This window comes from Pagrus pagrus, assembly GCF_965226575.1.
Source record: "Pagrus pagrus genome assembly, chromosome: 9".
In the NCBI taxonomy this organism is placed as follows: Eukaryota; Metazoa; Chordata; class Actinopteri; order Spariformes; family Sparidae; genus Pagrus; species Pagrus pagrus.
The window spans coordinates 30,615,151-30,633,568 of record NC_140193.1 but is presented as its reverse complement, the minus strand read 5'-3'; the positions used below and the strand labels follow the sequence as shown (position 1 = coordinate 30,633,568).

The 18,418-nt window shown below is 39.8% G+C and overlaps 1 protein-coding gene across 1 annotated transcript in view; it reads left to right on the top strand.

Moving 5' to 3' along the window:
• The window catches only part of kcnh3 (potassium voltage-gated channel, subfamily H (eag-related), member 3), a 165,213-nt gene that overhangs the window by 114,624 nt on the left and 32,171 nt on the right, over positions 1-18,418 (top strand). Inside the window, exons 4-9 of the mRNA XM_084362734.1 lie at positions 174-313; positions 2,769-3,027; positions 5,159-5,316; positions 5,995-6,196; positions 13,122-13,493; positions 17,420-17,619. Of these exons, the coding sequence (XP_084218860.1) occupies positions 174-313; positions 2,769-3,027; positions 5,159-5,316; positions 5,995-6,196; positions 13,122-13,493; positions 17,420-17,619 (1,331 nt within the window). The remainder of the gene's footprint in view (positions 1-173; positions 314-2,768; positions 3,028-5,158; positions 5,317-5,994; positions 6,197-13,121; positions 13,494-17,419; positions 17,620-18,418) is intronic.

The following is an 18,418-nucleotide window of genomic DNA, read 5'->3' as shown; positions in this document are numbered from 1 at the left end:
ATGATGATTTGATTTTTAAGATGGTTTAAGACATGTTTCAGGTTATGTTTTCACTGCCTGTGACCTATGAAAGACAGCTGCTGGAGTAGTGAAGCCATGTTTGGGTTAACACCGAGCTTTGTTTCAATTCTTACCCTGTGTTGTGACTCAGCATGTTACGATCTCCTCCACAGATGAGGAGACAGGTCTGGAGGTGCATCAGGTAACTCGCCCCCCAGGCTTCAATGCCAACCGGCGCCGCAGCAGAGCTGTTCTCTATCACCTGTCGGGACATCTGCAGAAACAAGACAAGAGCAAGCTCAAGATCAACAATGTGAGTTTCTCTGTAAATGTCTGCGCTGGTACATCTTTACTCCAGTGAAAGACGGGAGTTATTCTGTGGTCAGTGACTGCACAAGCGCATTATACATGATTCTAACTCGTATTTTTGGAATAATAAGATGTGTGGTTGCCAGAAGATGTATCTCATGCCAAACTAGCCCCAGAATGCCCCTCATGTAATCATTATTTTCACTTTTGAGACTTTGCACAGATGATTACATTCAAGTCACAGAGGTAAGGATGTGTTTTTCTGAAGGATAAATATAGTACCAGACGAACTTCAAAAACCCCTTACAGGTTGTTCAACAACAAACAATCTGTGTGGAAGACATCTCCAGATTCTTCAAAGACTCTTTATCCAGATGGGATAAAAACGTATTCCTGCTTTGCAAAAAAAAGAAGTTTGTTTAATTGTTTCCCAAGTTACAACACTATTTCTTAAACCTAACAACAAGGGTAGGATCTATAATTACTGCTTGTATTTACATTATCATATGATGCAACACACATACTGTGCATTGTCCACTCCTAGTTCAACACACCACAAAGATTCCAAGGCTGGTAGCCAGGGGATCGTCACTGTTGCGACACAGCATTGCAGTATTTGTGTGTCCACTACACAGTACAGTGAGCAGCACACAGACGGTGTGAAGGTCATCAGGAGTGGAGTCACTTCTGTTTGACTTTGGAGTAAAAGAACTCTAAGTTTTGCTGATGTCAGTGTTAAAACAAACATGCAGACCTCTGCAGTTTACATCCTGTAAGTGTGATGTCAACTGGACTAGACGATAATTTATTTATTTTAAACAGGGAATTTATTGGTTGCTTATGAAAAATTGTTGGAAAATCAATAGGTCTGAAAATCAATAGGTCTGATACAAATATCCAGGTCTTTCATACAGATGTCTCTGCAATTTTCTTCCCTAAATGTCCCCCAGACTCATTAAAAACATCCATCCACATTATTTGACATCATTTTCTATCTGCTATGTCGATCAATGAAACAAAACTTGAAATAAAAGAGGGTCTTACATTAAACTGACATCTGTGAAATACCTTAATATAGATTTGTATCACTGGCTGTAATAATAGTTCACAGAAACATCATGACATCAATCACAGGTTTCTGTACAGCCAAAATAAAGCACACCACCAGCTGTCGTCATCTTGGCAGTACCTGACTCTGCCTAACTCCCAGCTGGGCAAAGAGCTTGTGTGGGGTGAGCTGAGGTGAGCTGAGGTGAGCTGACTGAGGCCTGGTTATTGAAAAACACACACAGAAAAGTGTTCACACAGAAAGAAAAGTGAATCACCTCACATTATTCACAGTTTGATCACAGGTCGGTTTGCCCCAAACAGCCTGAATACCTAACTGCACATTAGACATAAGATAGCGAGCAAGAACAGGCACAGAGAGACACACAACTGTGTCTGTTTGTGTTCAGTGTAATGTTAGCTTCTGACCACATTAGCACTCGCCAGAGATCCTGGATCTTTCTGTTATCCTTCAATGTTTTTTCTCTTTCCCATCTCCTCTCTGTACGTTCATAAAGTATAGTACACTGCCCCTCCATTCAGCAGTCAAATAAGAGAGAATTAGGGCACATTACAGCGGATTTCAGCAGCACCGCAGCCTGTTGCTGCAGACAGCTTGAGAAGTGACGGTTCCACTTTTTAATTCCTTAAGTTTAAAAAACAAACTGTGCTCTCCTCAACTCCAGGTGTTTATTCCGTCAGAAGCTCCAGGCTCTGCCCACAGTTGTTTCCTCCAGAGCTCCCCAGCTCTAGCAGCTGTCTGCCAGTTAACACTATCAGGGTCGCTCATTAATCTGAAACACTGCCGTCTGTCCCTCCACTCTGTTAAGACCATTAACATTAACTTATTATTTGTCCGATATTTGCATGAAAAATTCTCCAAAAGGCATGAACACCACAAACATGGCAGAGAGGTCGAGTTATGTGGCTGGAATGAGGTGAAGCCGAGAAGACAGCTCCCTGGCTCTTAGCCTTAATATAATTTAAATAAGTGAATTGTTTTTTATTGTATTCATTTCTGCATCATTAAATTGGGCATTTGAACATGGGGTCTTCTGTGGAGCCAGCCTCAAGTGACCGTCAAGGAACTGAGGGGACTTTTTGGCACTTCCACATTGGCTTTATTTCTCAGCACCAGAGATTGCTTTGTTTGATTTGTACACACTGTAATTCAACCTGACAAACAGTAATGTACTAGTAGGCATTTCTGTTACTAACCGGGTTCATAATGTCAGCCTGCACAACATGATCTTGAAGAAGTTCAGTAAGTGAGTGCATGAGAAGATGTTTTATGCAGGTGCGTGTGTTTGTATGTGTGTCTGTTTGAGTGAGAAAGAAAGTAAAAAGTGGAAACCTGGAACATGATTAAGAGAGACTGCTGTTAACCTCTCTCTCCCTGTCGTCCAATACAGAACATGTTTGGGGAGAAGCCTCCAATCCCAGAGTACAAGGTAGCAGCCATTCAGAAATCTCGCTTCATCCTGCTCCACTATGGAACCTTCAAGGCCGGCTGGGATTGGTTGATTCTGCTGGCCACCTTCTACGTGGCCGTCACCGTGCCCTATAACGTGTGTTTCACGGTGGTGGGGGGCCGGGATGAAGGGAGCAGCAGCGCCCCGCGAAGCCCGCCCAGCGTCAGTGACATCCTTGTAGAAATCCTGTTTATTTTAGGTGAGAGAGCGTGCTGGGTTTTTAACAAGGTTCACTCTACAGGGTACTCTTTCCACTAAGGTTTCTGCCACAACCCGCTGTAAGTCTAGAGACAAAGGACTTTTTTTTTCATGACAAATAATCTGTGAGAGGAAACACACCTGAGCACACATTCAAGCTATGTTAATGCTTGTTTGAGGAGTGCTTTCTTTTATCAAACACCAGTGCTAGCTTCGATAATTAACAAGGTATAATTATTGTAAAGATCAGCTATTTGTTCAAAGTGGTATTAGCTGCCTCTGATGGGAAGTCAATAAACAGAGTGGATCAGAGAGGCTCATCAGTCATACTGTAATAAAAGTTTTGTTGAAGATTTTAATGATGCACACACAGCAGTGAAAGGATATGAGCCATTCACAATAGACCATTATGTCTCATTGCTAACTCATTTTCCAGAAAACAGCAGGCTACTTTGTCCCCAGTCTTGTCCATCTAAGTGTAGCAAAGCTGTATGAGTGCTCTTCAATGGGCAATTTGCCTTAATGAAAAAGAGTGAATACACACCCTCCATCAATAACCTTCAGCAATGAAATTATATGAGCCACTGAATAGAATGGCTGACTCTGTCAGTCGATATTCCATTTGTTAGAACTAATAGGCTGGCCTGTTTATCAATACATTCAGTCAGCGAACAATAGTGAATTGAAATGTACCATCAGGCTTCCGATTATTCGTCCGGATCTGCTAATAAGTTCCTTTTCATGAATTAACTACATCCTAAAGACTCCTATTAAGACGTGAAGCGTGGAATAGCGAGTTAATTCAAGAGCCACACTGCTGGCTTTGTCATGTCTCAGCCAACAAATTGCTTATACTGTATCTTCCAGCTGCTTTCAGACAGACTTTGCTCTCTGTTGAAGTCCGGACAATACTGAGACTGTGTGAGACTTGAAACCTGCTTGACATGAGTAAATCATCACAATGAAAGTTTTGTCACTTTCATTTTTCTGCAGTTCGGCATTATTGTTGTGTGTTGGACAGACACTAAAATGTGTGTGAAAATGATTGGAACTTTCAAGGAGGAAGATTTAAGGTTTATGTGTTGCAAAGACTTGCTTTTATGAGCTATGTGGTGACACAACCCACTCTGGAAGACAACCGGTGAGGATATACGGAAGTCAATAAATAGATCATGGTCAGAGTTTCATTTTTCATTTTGTCCTTTTTTTTTTTTTTTTCTTGACACGGATGTTTGGGCTTCACTGTGCAGGAGGATGTCTTTGCAGTCTAACACTAGAAGGCTGTTTTCATGTTCATCTGCTTGAGCTTAAATCTAACACATGTATGCATGAGCATGATTGTGTGACATCACAACTGGTGTGGAAACAAATCCTGGTCCCACATGTGGTGTCCAACGTGTGATGTAGAAACACAATCCCTTTGAATGAACCTCTCAGTGACATAACTTCTTACCCTCACCCTTCTGTCCTGCTGTTAAACTTTCACGTATTCAGTGATTGGATTGTTCAATGAGGAATATTTTTAATGAGATAATTGAACTTTTCTATGGAAAAACCATATCCGACACAAATTACTAATCAAAGCAGAGTACTTTTATATGTCAAACATGTCTGAAGGCAATGTTTAAGTATTGGGTTTCATATTGTATTGGAAAAAATGGAAATCAGTGGCTCCCTGGAAGGTATTGAATTAATCTATAACCTGATTGTATGCTTTTAAAAGAATCACTAATGTAGTATTAATGTAAGTCCCTGAGAGGTCAGATCTGGTCAATGGAGGATTATACAGGAAAATGACGTTCCTTGTTGCTCTGCTGAAGAGTTCCTCAATGAAATATTTTTTCTAAAACCAGTTTTGCAATTTAAAAAAAAAGTTTCCTGGATATTCTGTGTGTGAAACAGACCTTTTGGGAGTCTGCTAAAACATGCTGAACCTGTAGTATGGTCCTTTAAGTATGCAGCTTTGTTGCTGTTTATGAGTTGACATCTGTTTTCTGTTCTCATCAAAGTGACGTGGGCTCACTGGATAACCATTGCTCTGTGTGTTATCATGTCTGTGTCTCAATGACACCTGTACTACCCTGTTGGTATTTCCTGCTGTCAGCTTCCGCTCTTGTTGTGTTCCTCTGCAGACATTTTGCTGAACTTTCGAACTACTTTTGTGAGCACGTCGGGTCAGGTAGTGTACGACGCCCGCTCCATCTGTGTTCACTACGTCACCACCTGGCTCTTTGTCGATCTCATTGCTGCCCTGCCCTTTGACCTGCTGTATGCTTTCAACGTCAGCGTGGTGAGTCTCCTCTGTCTGTGTGTGTGTGTGTGTGGACATTTGTGTTTACATTAACAAGGACAGCAAACAGTGTGTGGCAGGTTGACAAAGTATGCAACAAATCAAGCTGCTTGATTCACCTTTTTTTCTAGGAAAGAAGAGCACTCAGATTCATTCCATTCATTATCCACAGTAGCACACCACTGTCAATGAGCCAGATTTGGAGAAGAAGAATGAGTGCATAATGCCTTTGGCTCCCTGGTAAATTTATTAGATCAACATGTCATCCAAAGTGATGCTCATCAGACAAACAAATGGCACAGAGCCAATCTGATGTGTGCCCATACTGCAGGTCTGATTCATTTGTTTTTCCATGCTCACAATCCCAAAGATGATTCAAAGTGCGGGCTAAATTACTACACAAGCATGCAAAATGAGTGTTCAGACTCACTCATTAATCTAATTTGGAGTTTCATTTAATGTGAAGAATAAATTCAAGACATTTTTTAATAAAACTGTCAGCTACACTAACAAATTATTAATCAAACATAATGAATGAAAGATGTTTTAAAGAATACTTAAATTTGATGCTTGAGGATCATAAAAATAGCTCTTTTGCAGAATGGTTCCTTTATATTTGAGAAATGATGGTGGAGACAGGTGTGTGTGAGCTGATGTGTTGTGCATCTATCTGTGCAGTACTTTGGGGTCCACCTGTTGAAGACGGTTCGGCTGCTTCGGTTACTGCGGCTGCTGCAGAAGCTGGAGCGATACTCCCAGTACAGCGCTGTGGTTCTCACTCTGCTCATGTCCATGTTCGCCCTGCTGGCCCACTGGATGGCCTGTGTCTGGTACTTCATAGGTCGCAGGGAGATTGAAAGTCCTGGCTCCTGGGAGAGCGGTTAGTACACACTTTGTTCATTCATATGCCGTGATGGAAAATACATTTTTTCTATATTACGCAATGTTTGGCCTCTACTCTAGCATATTTATTTGACAGCTACAATAACTAGTTGTTTTACAATAAAAACATATTGTTTTGTATGAATATTATATTTTCAGGATCTTATTAAGTAGTTAAAGTTTTATTATGAACTATACCTAACTAAAATAGTTAATAATAAATAACTAAATAATGATAAATGTTTTGCTCTATAGTCTGGTGGTACGGCACCAGATACTTCTGTATCTTTTGCCAGATAGTTGCAGGGTGAACAGATGCTCTGTAGATGGTACCAGTGATGTTCTGGCCGGTTTTAATCGCCTGCTGTGGAGCCTTCCTGTCCTTGGCCGTGCATGGCCCATGCCAGCTTGTGATGTTTCCAGTCAGGATGCTCTCTATCACTCCTCCAAACTTGGGACCAGAATTTAACCTTCTTAAGAGACCTTAGGAAGTAGAGCCTGTTTTGTGTTTTTTTTTTTTTACCAGGGTGGTGATGTATGAGGACCATGAAAGGTTCTCTGTGATGTTGATTCCCAGGAGCCTAAAACTGTTCACCTGCTCCAGCTCAGCTCCACTGATATAGATGGGGGTCTGTGTTTTTGCATCCTTTTTCAGCCGTCCATTTGGGCTTGCTTTCTTTCTTTCTTTCTTTCTTTCTTTCTTTCTTTCTTTCTTTCTTTCTGTCTTTCTTTCATTCAACCTTTATTTACGGTTCTCAGAGAAATCATTGATGGTGATCCTCATTTACAATGATGCTGAAATTACACCATGGAAAAATATAAATATACATTATAAGCAAACCACATCAGTTCAGATAGTCACCATAGGAAAAACAACCACGTAGGTCAGCAAACAAAGTCAGTTAAAACAGTAACAGGCGGGTAATGGACAATTACTCTGTAAGCTCTTTCTTCAGGAAAGGATTTTAGGGCTCCCAAATGCTGATGAATGAGATCATATCTTATTGCAGCCCTAGTTTATGGTTCATTATGACAGGTTTTCACATTAAAATCAGCTTTAACCATTCGCACATTCACCTACCCCCTCTTGCTTGAAAGACGTTTCTAAGAGGATACATATCCCACCTCAGCAGAGTGATGTCAGTAATTTTGTATCCAAAACAAAGGCACAGAAGCATTTATGCAGGAGAACAGCCCCCATGTCTCAATTTTCTGCACGACCGATGCTTTTAATAAGACACGGCCTTGTTGATATTCCACAAGCATCTCTCAGTGGAGAATCTCAAATCCTGCGGGTGACATGAAATCCTGGCACATGATCTGATAAACTGTTAAACACGCACAAACAGACAGGCCATTTCCTCTGGAGCACACTTTAATCCTTCTGACTGTGAACTGAGACAAAAATCAACATCAGTATTTGTGTGTCGTTCACTGTATTCTATCCAAGCAATAGACAAACACAAGCATGTTGCTGAGTCATTGATTTGTACCTACCTACCTATCATCATCCTCTCAGCAAACCACATAATGACAGACAATAACACTGCAGTCAATTCATGGCAGCAGTCCCTCAGTATACTTTTAGGACAGACGGGGAATCCAGCAGACAACAAAGCTCAGTCTGACCTTTCTGTGACACCAGCTGTGATTCACAATCGAGGTCTGATATCAGCACATGTACATAGGTTCAACTGCTCTGTCTGCCAGTCAATAGGCTGGTGCTTGGGAGAAGTACAGTTTTTGTCTGCAGGGCTATCAATAATTCAAGGGCAGTTGAGCCAAGACCGTCCGTACAGCCCCTCATGGAGCTGTAGTCACCACACACATAAGCCACAGTCTGATGAAGTGAACACACGAAGAGGAAGAAGTGGACATGACATGATGAGACACCTGACAGTCAAGCAAAAGGAAAATAATATACAGTACCAGAAAGCAATATCTAGCACCAGTTAGAGGAGCTGCATCTTAAAATATAAGCCAAATAGGTGATATTCTATATTTTTCATCTTGTCAACACACTCCATGAAACAACCAAAACCAACAATGTGTTAGATGGTCCCTTTGTTCTCTCTAACATCGCTACCCTGTGACAGTCAGCATCAAGCCCACTGGTTCTTCTCAGATATAAATTGTTTTGTTTTTTAAAACAAACATTGGTTGGTTGAGTATTTACAGCACCAGTGGCATTGACTAAAATTTAATTACAGTGACCTTGTTCATCAGAACATGTCACCCAATGTGGCCCATGTATGTGTTTTTATTATTTGATAGGTTTTTAATTGATACATGTATGGCATGGGGCTGTATGTGAGATAACTTGTTAATCATAAAACGTGTGCTTTTCACTGTCAAGGCTGTGAGGAGCACAGGAGGCTGTGAAACCTCCCAACTCTCTTTGATAAGTCAAATGTACTTTGGTTCATGTGAAAGCAATTTAACTTTTCCACTTTCTCATGCTGAAGCATGAATTGTCAGGTTTTTTCCAGGCTGACTTGCTTTTATAGACTGAATGTCACCACCTGTTTTGCACCAAATGTGTGGAGCAAATGTGTGGGACAGTGGCAAAACATTATCATGTCAGGAAGTGGCTCAGTAGGTGGTGATGGAAGCTGAGTGATGTTGTGACTTTTTGCTATTTTGACTGACAAGCTGGTTGGTAAGGCTAGCACTTGTCTGCTATAATCGTGGATTTATAATGAGAACTGGGTACAGCGGAGGCGGAGCTGCTCAGTGGCGCATGAAGCCAAAAATGTTTGACTTTCTGGGTGTGTAATTACCCTGATTTTCCTCATTGTGGGGTCCATAGAGAGTGCACACTAGAGACAATAGAGCTGGCTTCTATAACTTCCAGATTAGCCCCTGACTAACTTGAATGAGAATAGTATGATTTAATTGTGTGGCTCTTCTAGACCTTCCAAATGATATTGGACCGAATGGATCAGTGAAACAAATCATTTTGTAGAGGTCGTAGGACTCAAAAAAATGACCCACTGTTTTATAGCCACTACTTTCACAATGTGAGTTTATTGCTTTGGGCCCCAGTGCATCACATGACGCTGTAATTACATGGTTTGGCCACTATGTCTAATTGGCTTCAAAGTCTGGCACTTGCCTTGGGGGCTTATAACGTACTTGGGCTTGACCATAATAGCCTGTCAGGTTAGCTTGATGTCTAGCCCAACGGTTATATAGGTGTGAACCATGCCTCTTTTGTGGAGAAGTTTATAGTCTGGCAGAGAAGGGTTATATTGAACTGGATATAGCATCATATTTAATATGAGCTAATAGCTTCCTCCATTGTGGAATATGTAACTTTATGTTTCTTCATATGTCAACTATCACCGTTTGACATTGATTAATGACTTCTCTAAACATTTTTTGACATGATGTTGGCACTACTTAGGTAGAATATTAGTCTTTTTCATATGTTGGAAGCAGTCCCCACAATCTCAGATTAAGAAAAGCCTAGACAGTGTTGCACATATGGCCACCACATATAATCAAATCATCCTTCATAAGGCCAGTAAAATCCTCGGTGAGCTAAACCTCATTCTGTCCCAGGAGTCTCTTCTGGTTGACACCTGTGCTTCCTCAGTACTGGTGGTGCTTCCCACCACTGACTGATGCACCTAGCATGTAGCATTTTAGCTGTTATTATGGACTTTATGCCTTATACTTTTTTAATGTAATGTAATGTCCAGTACCTTTATTGGGGTTCGCTCTGCTACACATACATATGAATTGCCCAGCTGAGGTTGAATAAAGTGGATTGCATTGAACAAATCCACTGAACACAGCAATTCCATCACGATAATGTGATTTCAGTCCAAAATTCACTGTTGTAAATATTGGTTTGTCTGCAGTGGGAGACAGGAGTTCAGGACCACAGACAGCTCAGAAGTGAGTTCAGTCAGCTCTGCTGGAGGAGAGATCAGCACTGTGGACAGAGCAAAGAGGATCCACACTAATGTGTGCACAGTCTCCACCAAAAACAACAACGGCCCCATTTACACTCCAGATAAGATTTGAGACAATGTAGACAAAATAATAAAAAAACATGTTAATGTACCCCAAAATAATTAATGACACCACAGACTGCAGCTTCCAAATGAATCCTACAGCTGAATATTAACACAGATGGAACAGTTTCAACAGAAACTGAACATCAGATCATTCATGAAGGTATGATTTATTGCAGGACTGTTCTATTAGACTGCATTTGTTTAAGCTAGATGTACCTAAGAAACTGGCAAATGAGATACTATTGTTGTTTCTTGTGCTGTTGTTTTATTTAGGCAGTAAGGTAGTTCAAGAAAAGGATCAATATCCTTAATACTTAGTTCTTACTTCATCTTTAGTACTTAGTAGAGATTTACAGATTCATCACCGTCTTGCTTTGGTTACTTGATAATTATTAACAATTATTAACAACACTTGTATCTATTGTGTAGTTAAATCTGCTATGAGCATTAGCTAACTTCCTTTACATTTTGCACTTAGCAATCTCCTCCTTCGTCTCTACACCACCACATGTACATGCAGCAGTAATCTCCAGACATCAGCAAACAGGAGGATTCTGTTCTCTGCTTGTTCATGAGCAGACAGGACCGCCTCTTTATAGAGTTCTCTGTACTGATTGATAAAGTGGGCAGAGACACCAGAAAAAACATCTTTACTGTTTTCATGCATGAGCAGGAGGAGAGACACGGGTTACTGACCAAACACAGAGCTATTTAACACTTTAACACTATCACTTAAAGCAGCTTTAAAAAGTGCCACTGCAGGGATCAGGGCCTGATTCAGGGCAAATCCATCACAGCTTGTTGAATATACTTGAATGTTGTTTGATTCACATCAAGTTAAACCATAGGAAAAAATCCTACATTCTCACAGACTAATTCAGTGCCATAAACTCAAACCATGAACAGGTAATGGATAAGTGCCTTTTCTCAGTGTGTCTTCAGTGATGCAGACTTTATTATAGCATCATCCCACAATAACATCAGTAATGCCCTCCACATTCCCTTATGCATTGAAGATAAATAGATAGTTTGATCTCTGTTCCACAGGCAGAGACATGGTTATAACGTCTTAGTCAGGTCCACATTTCCTCCAGAGGCTGAAGGTTAAGTTGTGCTAATGACAAAGTAATTAGGAAACTACTCAGGTGTTAAATCCTCTAATGTTGTTGGTGTAGCTGCCTGACTGGAACTCCGCTCACAGCTCGATTGTCACTTTTGCTTATTGATGCCGGCAGGCTGGTCTCACTGTCTGAGAATTCACACACAGACGCACACAGGCACACATGCACATACACAAGGTCAAAGCTTCTTGCCTTGAAGTGTGTGATGCCAGAGATCAATGAACGGATGCATCCATATTGTATTATTTATATTCCCTCGCTTGCTGTCTGTCTTTCACTGATTCTGCTGTCAGTGGCTCAGCTGGGTTTCACCACTCACCCACTCACAAACGCTGTTTTTCAATTATTTATCCTTCCTCCACTTCCTTCTTTCTACCGTTTCTCCTTCTTTCTGCCTTTCTTGGTCATTTCCCTTCTTTTTACTTGTCTTCCTTCTTTCCTCTCAAGCTGAATTGCTAACTTGAATCCTTTCTCTTTCACACAGCTCTCTGGGATTATTAGATGTCCCCTTTGTTCGCAAAATGACACATTAGCACATTTATTTTGAACTTTAATCTATATTAACTAGGGGTCATATCATTCATTTGATATGTTTTTGTTTGTCCAAGTTAGACATATTCCAGACGGTTCCATGTCTGGGTCCACTAAATAGGTCATTTTCAATCATGTGATTCTGATGACGTGTGAAATTCAGATGGAGGGCAGAAGTGAAAAGCAGAATGGATGAAATGGTGAAAAGTTAGATATCGTAGCATTGTTCAGTTACAGGGGTACACACTCCAGCTAAGAATAGAAAAAAAAAAAAAAACTTTAACTTTAAAAAGTAAGGAAACAGTTAGCTATACAATAGCCACAAAGTTACAATGTTACATTTGACTTAGTGGTCTCTGCACAAACGAGCATTATCCCACTCCGTTATTATTGACATTAGATAAAGGTTTGGACAATTGTTAACGGCACAAACCATTGGCATTTTAAGAGTTAGTGATGGTGCTTTCTATGTATCACCAAGGAACCTTGTAGTTCACTACATGTATCACCATACCACCACCACCATAGGAACTTGTGTCAGAATAATAAGAGAAAAAAAATAATTTGATCCTGTTTGTGCCATAAATTACACATTTGGTGTTTGTCAATATTAAAAGATAATCTTTCATCTTGGGGAAGTCAGTTTTTATTTAAATTAGAGTTTGAAAATACGTAACTAAAAAGACTACACACCCAACAGTTGTGTAAGTGACATCGTCTGGTTTAGAGATGTAATATGTAAGAAATCTGCATTCAGATGTCTAAAACGACTCGACCTTTGTTATATGTTTTGTTGAGTTGTGTACTTACATTATTCCAAATGTTTCCAACAATGTTTTAACTCACTCAGAGTGAGGAAAACAAGACTAATTATGTTTGATAGGTTTTCATCAGCAATGGTGGTTGTGTAATGGTGTTCACACATTAAGGTGAGTTTGACCGCGGGATCATTTGCGTTTATTCATGTTACCCACACAAGTGTTTATTCACCACAAACAGCCAGATTCCTTTACTGTGCATTATCCCTAAATGCTAGCTATAAATGGGCTTATCAGCAACTTTGTACAGTGGGAGATGACGAAGGTCCAGTTTTGTGCTATGATAAGTATTGGAATGATATTATGTACATTTATCTTGAAAAAGATGTGTCAGTGCTGAATTGTTGTACCTTAACTAATTAAACAAACAGATCTAATCTCAAATTAGTTTTGTTCTTTCTTTCTTTTTTTCTCTGTCTCTCTCTCAGGATGGCTCCATGAGCTGGCAAAGCGCCTGGGTACCCCCTACTTCCTGTCCCCCCTGACAACGCTGGTCACCCCCACAGTCAGCAGCCTCCCAGCCAACAGCAGTCAGTGGAACGTGTCGGGGTCAGAGGTCGGGCAGGGCTCCTGGAATTCCAGCCAATATTACGGAAACATGTCGGGAGGCGAGGCGGTGTCAGGGACGAACGCTGGGGGTGGGAGTTTTGGGGTGCTGGGTGGCGGTCCATCAATGCGGAGCAGCTACGTGACATCACTCTACTTCGCTCTTAGCAGTCTTACCAGTGTGGGATTTGGAAACGTGTCAGCCAACACAGACTCAGAGAAGATCTTCTCCATCTGCACCATGCTCATAGGAGGTGAGAAATGTTTGTGTGCGTCTTTCTCTTTCATTACATTTTTGGCAGTGCATTTGTTTATTTATTGTAATGACATATCAAAAATATGAACAGATTCCAACAACAGTTGAACAACATTTCTACTACATTAAAATGTAGAAAAATGCAGCTCTGCTTTGTAGTTAATAACAGGATTTTCTTTAAACTAAGCTAACATGTTTTAAAACTGGATTCTGGTCCATTAATTTGCAAATGTTTTGTCAAGATATAGTCGAGGGCTTAGATAGAAGACAAAAGCTATGAATAAAAGCAACAACAAAAGGTGGACAACATAGTGCAGTGAACATCCATACAGTATAGTTTATTGACCAAAGAAATATACACACGTTCTTGTCAGATATACACACTGTTTCATGTGGAGACATTTAGCAACATATGATCAGAGGGTATATTCTGTACGAGCTTAGGTTTTTTTCAGGTGGAGACATCAAGCAGTGTGCCTTCAAGCAAACGCCAACAGATGCTAAATCTTCAAAAGGACTTGTGTGAATGAACTTCTGTTAGTCAAGTGAAGATCAGAAGATTGCTGGAGAAAATTGGAAAAAGAATATTCAACTCTGTTTTTCCCACTTTGTAGTCATCACTGTGTGCTGCTAAATATGATTCATTCATTTTATTTGATGATTCAATTAGAACTCTGCACTGGAGTTACAGTCATTGAGGATAGTAAGATAATATAGCCTAATACCTTATTTCCTTTGTTTTAAACAGTCAAATGACAACAAGACAACATAATAAACATCAAGACAACATAATAAACAACAAGACAACATAATAAACATCAAGACAACATAATAAACATCAAGACAACATAATAAACAACAAGACAACATAATAAACATCAAGACAACATAAGAAACAACAAGACAACATAATAAACCACAAGACAACATAATAAACAACAAGACAACATAATAAACATCAAGACAACATAATAAACAACAAGACAACATAATAAACATCAAGACAACATAATAAAAATACAAACGCTGTGATTATGATCTTATATATTCCAAGCTCTCTCCTAACATTACTCAAACCATCTTTTTAAGGCCCCTTTGAGTTTGCTTTTTGATGTAAAGTGCTTTGAGTGGTCAGAAGAAAGCACTATAGAAATGCAAGTCCATTTACCATTTACCATGCTATCCACTATATTTGTGGGGAAACTCATCCACAGTTAACAGCCTAATACAGGAATACGATTTTTGTTTTTACAAAAGTTGTTGAGTGACCTCTTGTAAAATATCATTGAGCATCTCTAATCACAGAAAAGTGGTTCCCTTGCATGCATCATCTATTTAACAGTCCTCTCTACTACCCTGAAATGCACGGATTCATCATTTGTATGTGAAGGGAGCTTAAAAACAGATTTTTGCCTTGTTTTTCTTAATTAGCAGAATTAATTTCCAGCCTTGTGAAATTTTGGATCGATATTATATCTAAAATTTATTTTTAAGTAACATAAAATATGTGTTGGATGCATATGGTACAGTAAAACTATTAATTCTGATGATTTTTTGTTAGATTTTTGTGCTGATGCACATCAATAATGAAGAGAACCTAATGTTCAGGAAGAAAGCAATAAAAGAAGAAATCAGAAAGAGATGGAGAGACTGAAAAGGTTATTTGGTGAGAGAAATGCTGGGATGTGATCGTTATAATGGTGAGGGAACACAATGATGCGCGGCGATGTTTCAGACCTCAGTGCACAATAAGTGGGCTATAAACAACCACACACACACACTTCTTCACCATAAAGTTTGTGGACTGAAGCAAGGTTGACTTTGTAATTTATGTTCTCACAATGTGAGTTATACAATAACACACACACACAAAAAAAAAACTTACTTAGGTCACTACTGGGGAAATTACATAGACTCATTCATTCATTCTAGAGACTTACCCTCACATCAAGGGTCTCAGACTGCCTGCGCAGTCCAGCCCACTGTCCATCCAGCCCGCTACCTGATGTCAAAATATAATATAATCTGGCCCACAAAATTATTTATTTGATTTTTGTTTTTTAGTTGTTTCACATAAATTTAAATGACACCTTTGTATAAAATTGAAATAAAATAATAAAGTGAGTTGACTTTTACTTTGAAGTAGACTTGTCGCAGGGAATGCAGGAAATGCAATGTGTTCAGTTAGCACCGCTGTCGTTCATCAAAAATGTGTTCATTTTCGGTATTTGTAGAGGAGTTGTTAGATGAAGAGCTGCAGGCGACAGGCTGCACTCTATCAAGTTCCTTGTTATGACTGAGTTTAATTTTGAAATATTTCCAAATAGGCCGCCTGCTTTTCACTTTGACAAGGAATCCTCCACCATCCTCTTGTCTGTCCACTCTCTTAACTCTCTCCATGCTCAAAGTGAAATGTGACTCCTGTTACCTGTTATTGCTGCGACTCTGCTGCTGGCCCCACTCCTCTGGCAGTTTGTAATTGAAGCGTCTGTCATCAGACTATTGATTTTTTATAAAGTAAAACAACAGTGGGGACAAGTAATGTAATCAGTGTAAACCTGAACAGTGTGCCGCAGTTTTAGGAAATTAGTGAACCGATGTTCTTATATATATATATACAGTATATATATTATAAAATATGTACAGCTGTACCACAGCCATGCTCTCCAGCTGTAGCGGTGTTGTTTTGGATCAATTATAAAGTCCTTAGGTCACACTACCTCGCTCAGCATGACCCGCCCTACTCTGCCTCTGATTGGCTACATCCTGCACGTTAAGTAATGCGCATGTGCAACTCTCATCAAAGATTGAACAGAGGCGATATTTCTCACTCTGTAGCGAAAACAGAGCATTCGAGACACAGTGTGAAAAGGGATGCTGAAGCAATGCACCATATGAGAAAAATTATGTGTTTTTGAAAATGAAAGTATGTAAACCTATTCTACTAGGTCCCCCAAATACAAGTATGAAACTGAACATTAGCATAATATGACCTCTTTAAATTTGGGTTTTAGAGTGGATGTTTTTTTTGTGTTACACTGATTTCTAAAAACCTTGCACCTACAGTCGTGTGTTAAGTCTTCTATAAAAGCAGAGCCAGTAAAGCAAAACAGAGAAGGAATAAAAAGAGGAGACTATAGCTTCATTTATCTCTCAGAATGCTATCCTCATACTGAGTTCAGAGCTGTAGTGGTGAGCAGCCCTGAGGCAGTGGGTGCCCTTCAGCTGTAACTCAAAGATATTTATACATTTTTACAGCAGACCAAAATGTTAGGGGGGGTCACCCTGCCTAAAGGAGCAGTCATCCTAAAATAATGTCATTAGTCTGAGTGTCAGTGAACTGTATAAGTGTCCTGTGGTCTGAACGCTGTTTCAGCAGCTTTTCTACTTGGGCAAGAATTACATTTAGGGAGAGAAACCCCTGTGCAGCACACTCAGGAAAGTTCATTATAAAATAGATAGTTCTTACTGGGTGGTGTTCACATTTAAAGCAATCCTGACTATGACTGTAGACATGTTTAGAAAATATGAATTCTACACCAAGAGTCACCACTCATACAGGGATTAGAGCTCTTTTGATTTTTAGAATCATAATTGAGTTGTCTTATTGGAGTTTTGTTCACTGGAAATAAAAGATTTATTCAACAGTGGGATTAGTTTTTTCCAGTAGTGTGGTACCATTTTGTGAAAAGCATTAATCCACTTGAGGCAGTGTTTTACAGTAGTTTTAGAGCAGCTAAATCCTTTAAAGCCCTGTGCTCTCTAACTTCTGGGGCTTATGAAGACGTCCTGTGAGGCCCCCTGCTGTGCAGACGCATTACGGGATTTTCCTGAGGGCCATTCTCAATAGAAAGACAATCAAATGACTTTGTAATTTAATCTGGATCAACACACAAAAACACACAACCTTTCCTCTGTCTCCAGCACTGATGCATGCAGTCGTGTTTGGTAATGTGACGGCAATCATCCAGAGGATGTACTCACGCCGCTCACTGTACCACACCCGCACCAAGGACCTGAAGGACTTCATCAGGGTCCACCGGCTTCCCAAGGCCATGGAGCAGCGCATGCTGGAGTGTTTCCAGACAACGTGGTCGGTCAACAATGGAATAGACGTTAGTGAGGTGAGGAGAGAGCTTACTTCAACACATGTAACACAAAAGTACATGAGTGTGTAAGTATTGCACTGTCTATGATAATTTCATGAACACTTTATCTATGCATTAACATGAAAGGGTTATTTCACTCAAAAGTGAAGTAGGTCCTTTCAGCTGTTGAGGCTTTGAGATATCTGCCTCTGAGATTGACTGACTGCAACCTTTCCAGTACAACAGAGGACTATTTACACTGATCAACACACTAAAAAATGACATGAAAAAACTAGGCAACAAGAAACAGTTATTCACTAATTGCTCAGCATTTTCTACATTCAGCAGTGTCCAAGTGCCAGACTGAAGGCTCTCTTATGCCTCTCTTGTTTGTATTAACAACACTGATTAAACAAAAATGTAAAAAGTACTAATCCATAGTATACAGTAAACACATACATGTAAATATATGTATAATTGACTATTACTTGTACTTTTAATACATTTAGCACATTTAACGTCAGATACCTTTACTCAAGTACTATTCATATGGTTGACTTTCACTAATATTTGAACACAATTTCTTTTTCTCATGTATGACCTTTGGGTACTTTTACAACATTTACAGTGAGGTTTAGAGGAGGGCAGGAATCCTCATATTTTGGACGACTGGACTGAATCACCTGAATCATGAGAGCCTTGCTATCATCAGAACACTCTTGTTTCTTTATTGTCCCAAATGAATCATTGAACTGTTAGGGCAAGAAAAGCACATGTGGATCTAATCACTGATGATTATGGTTTATGCCAGCAGTTAATGCAGTGCAATGCACCA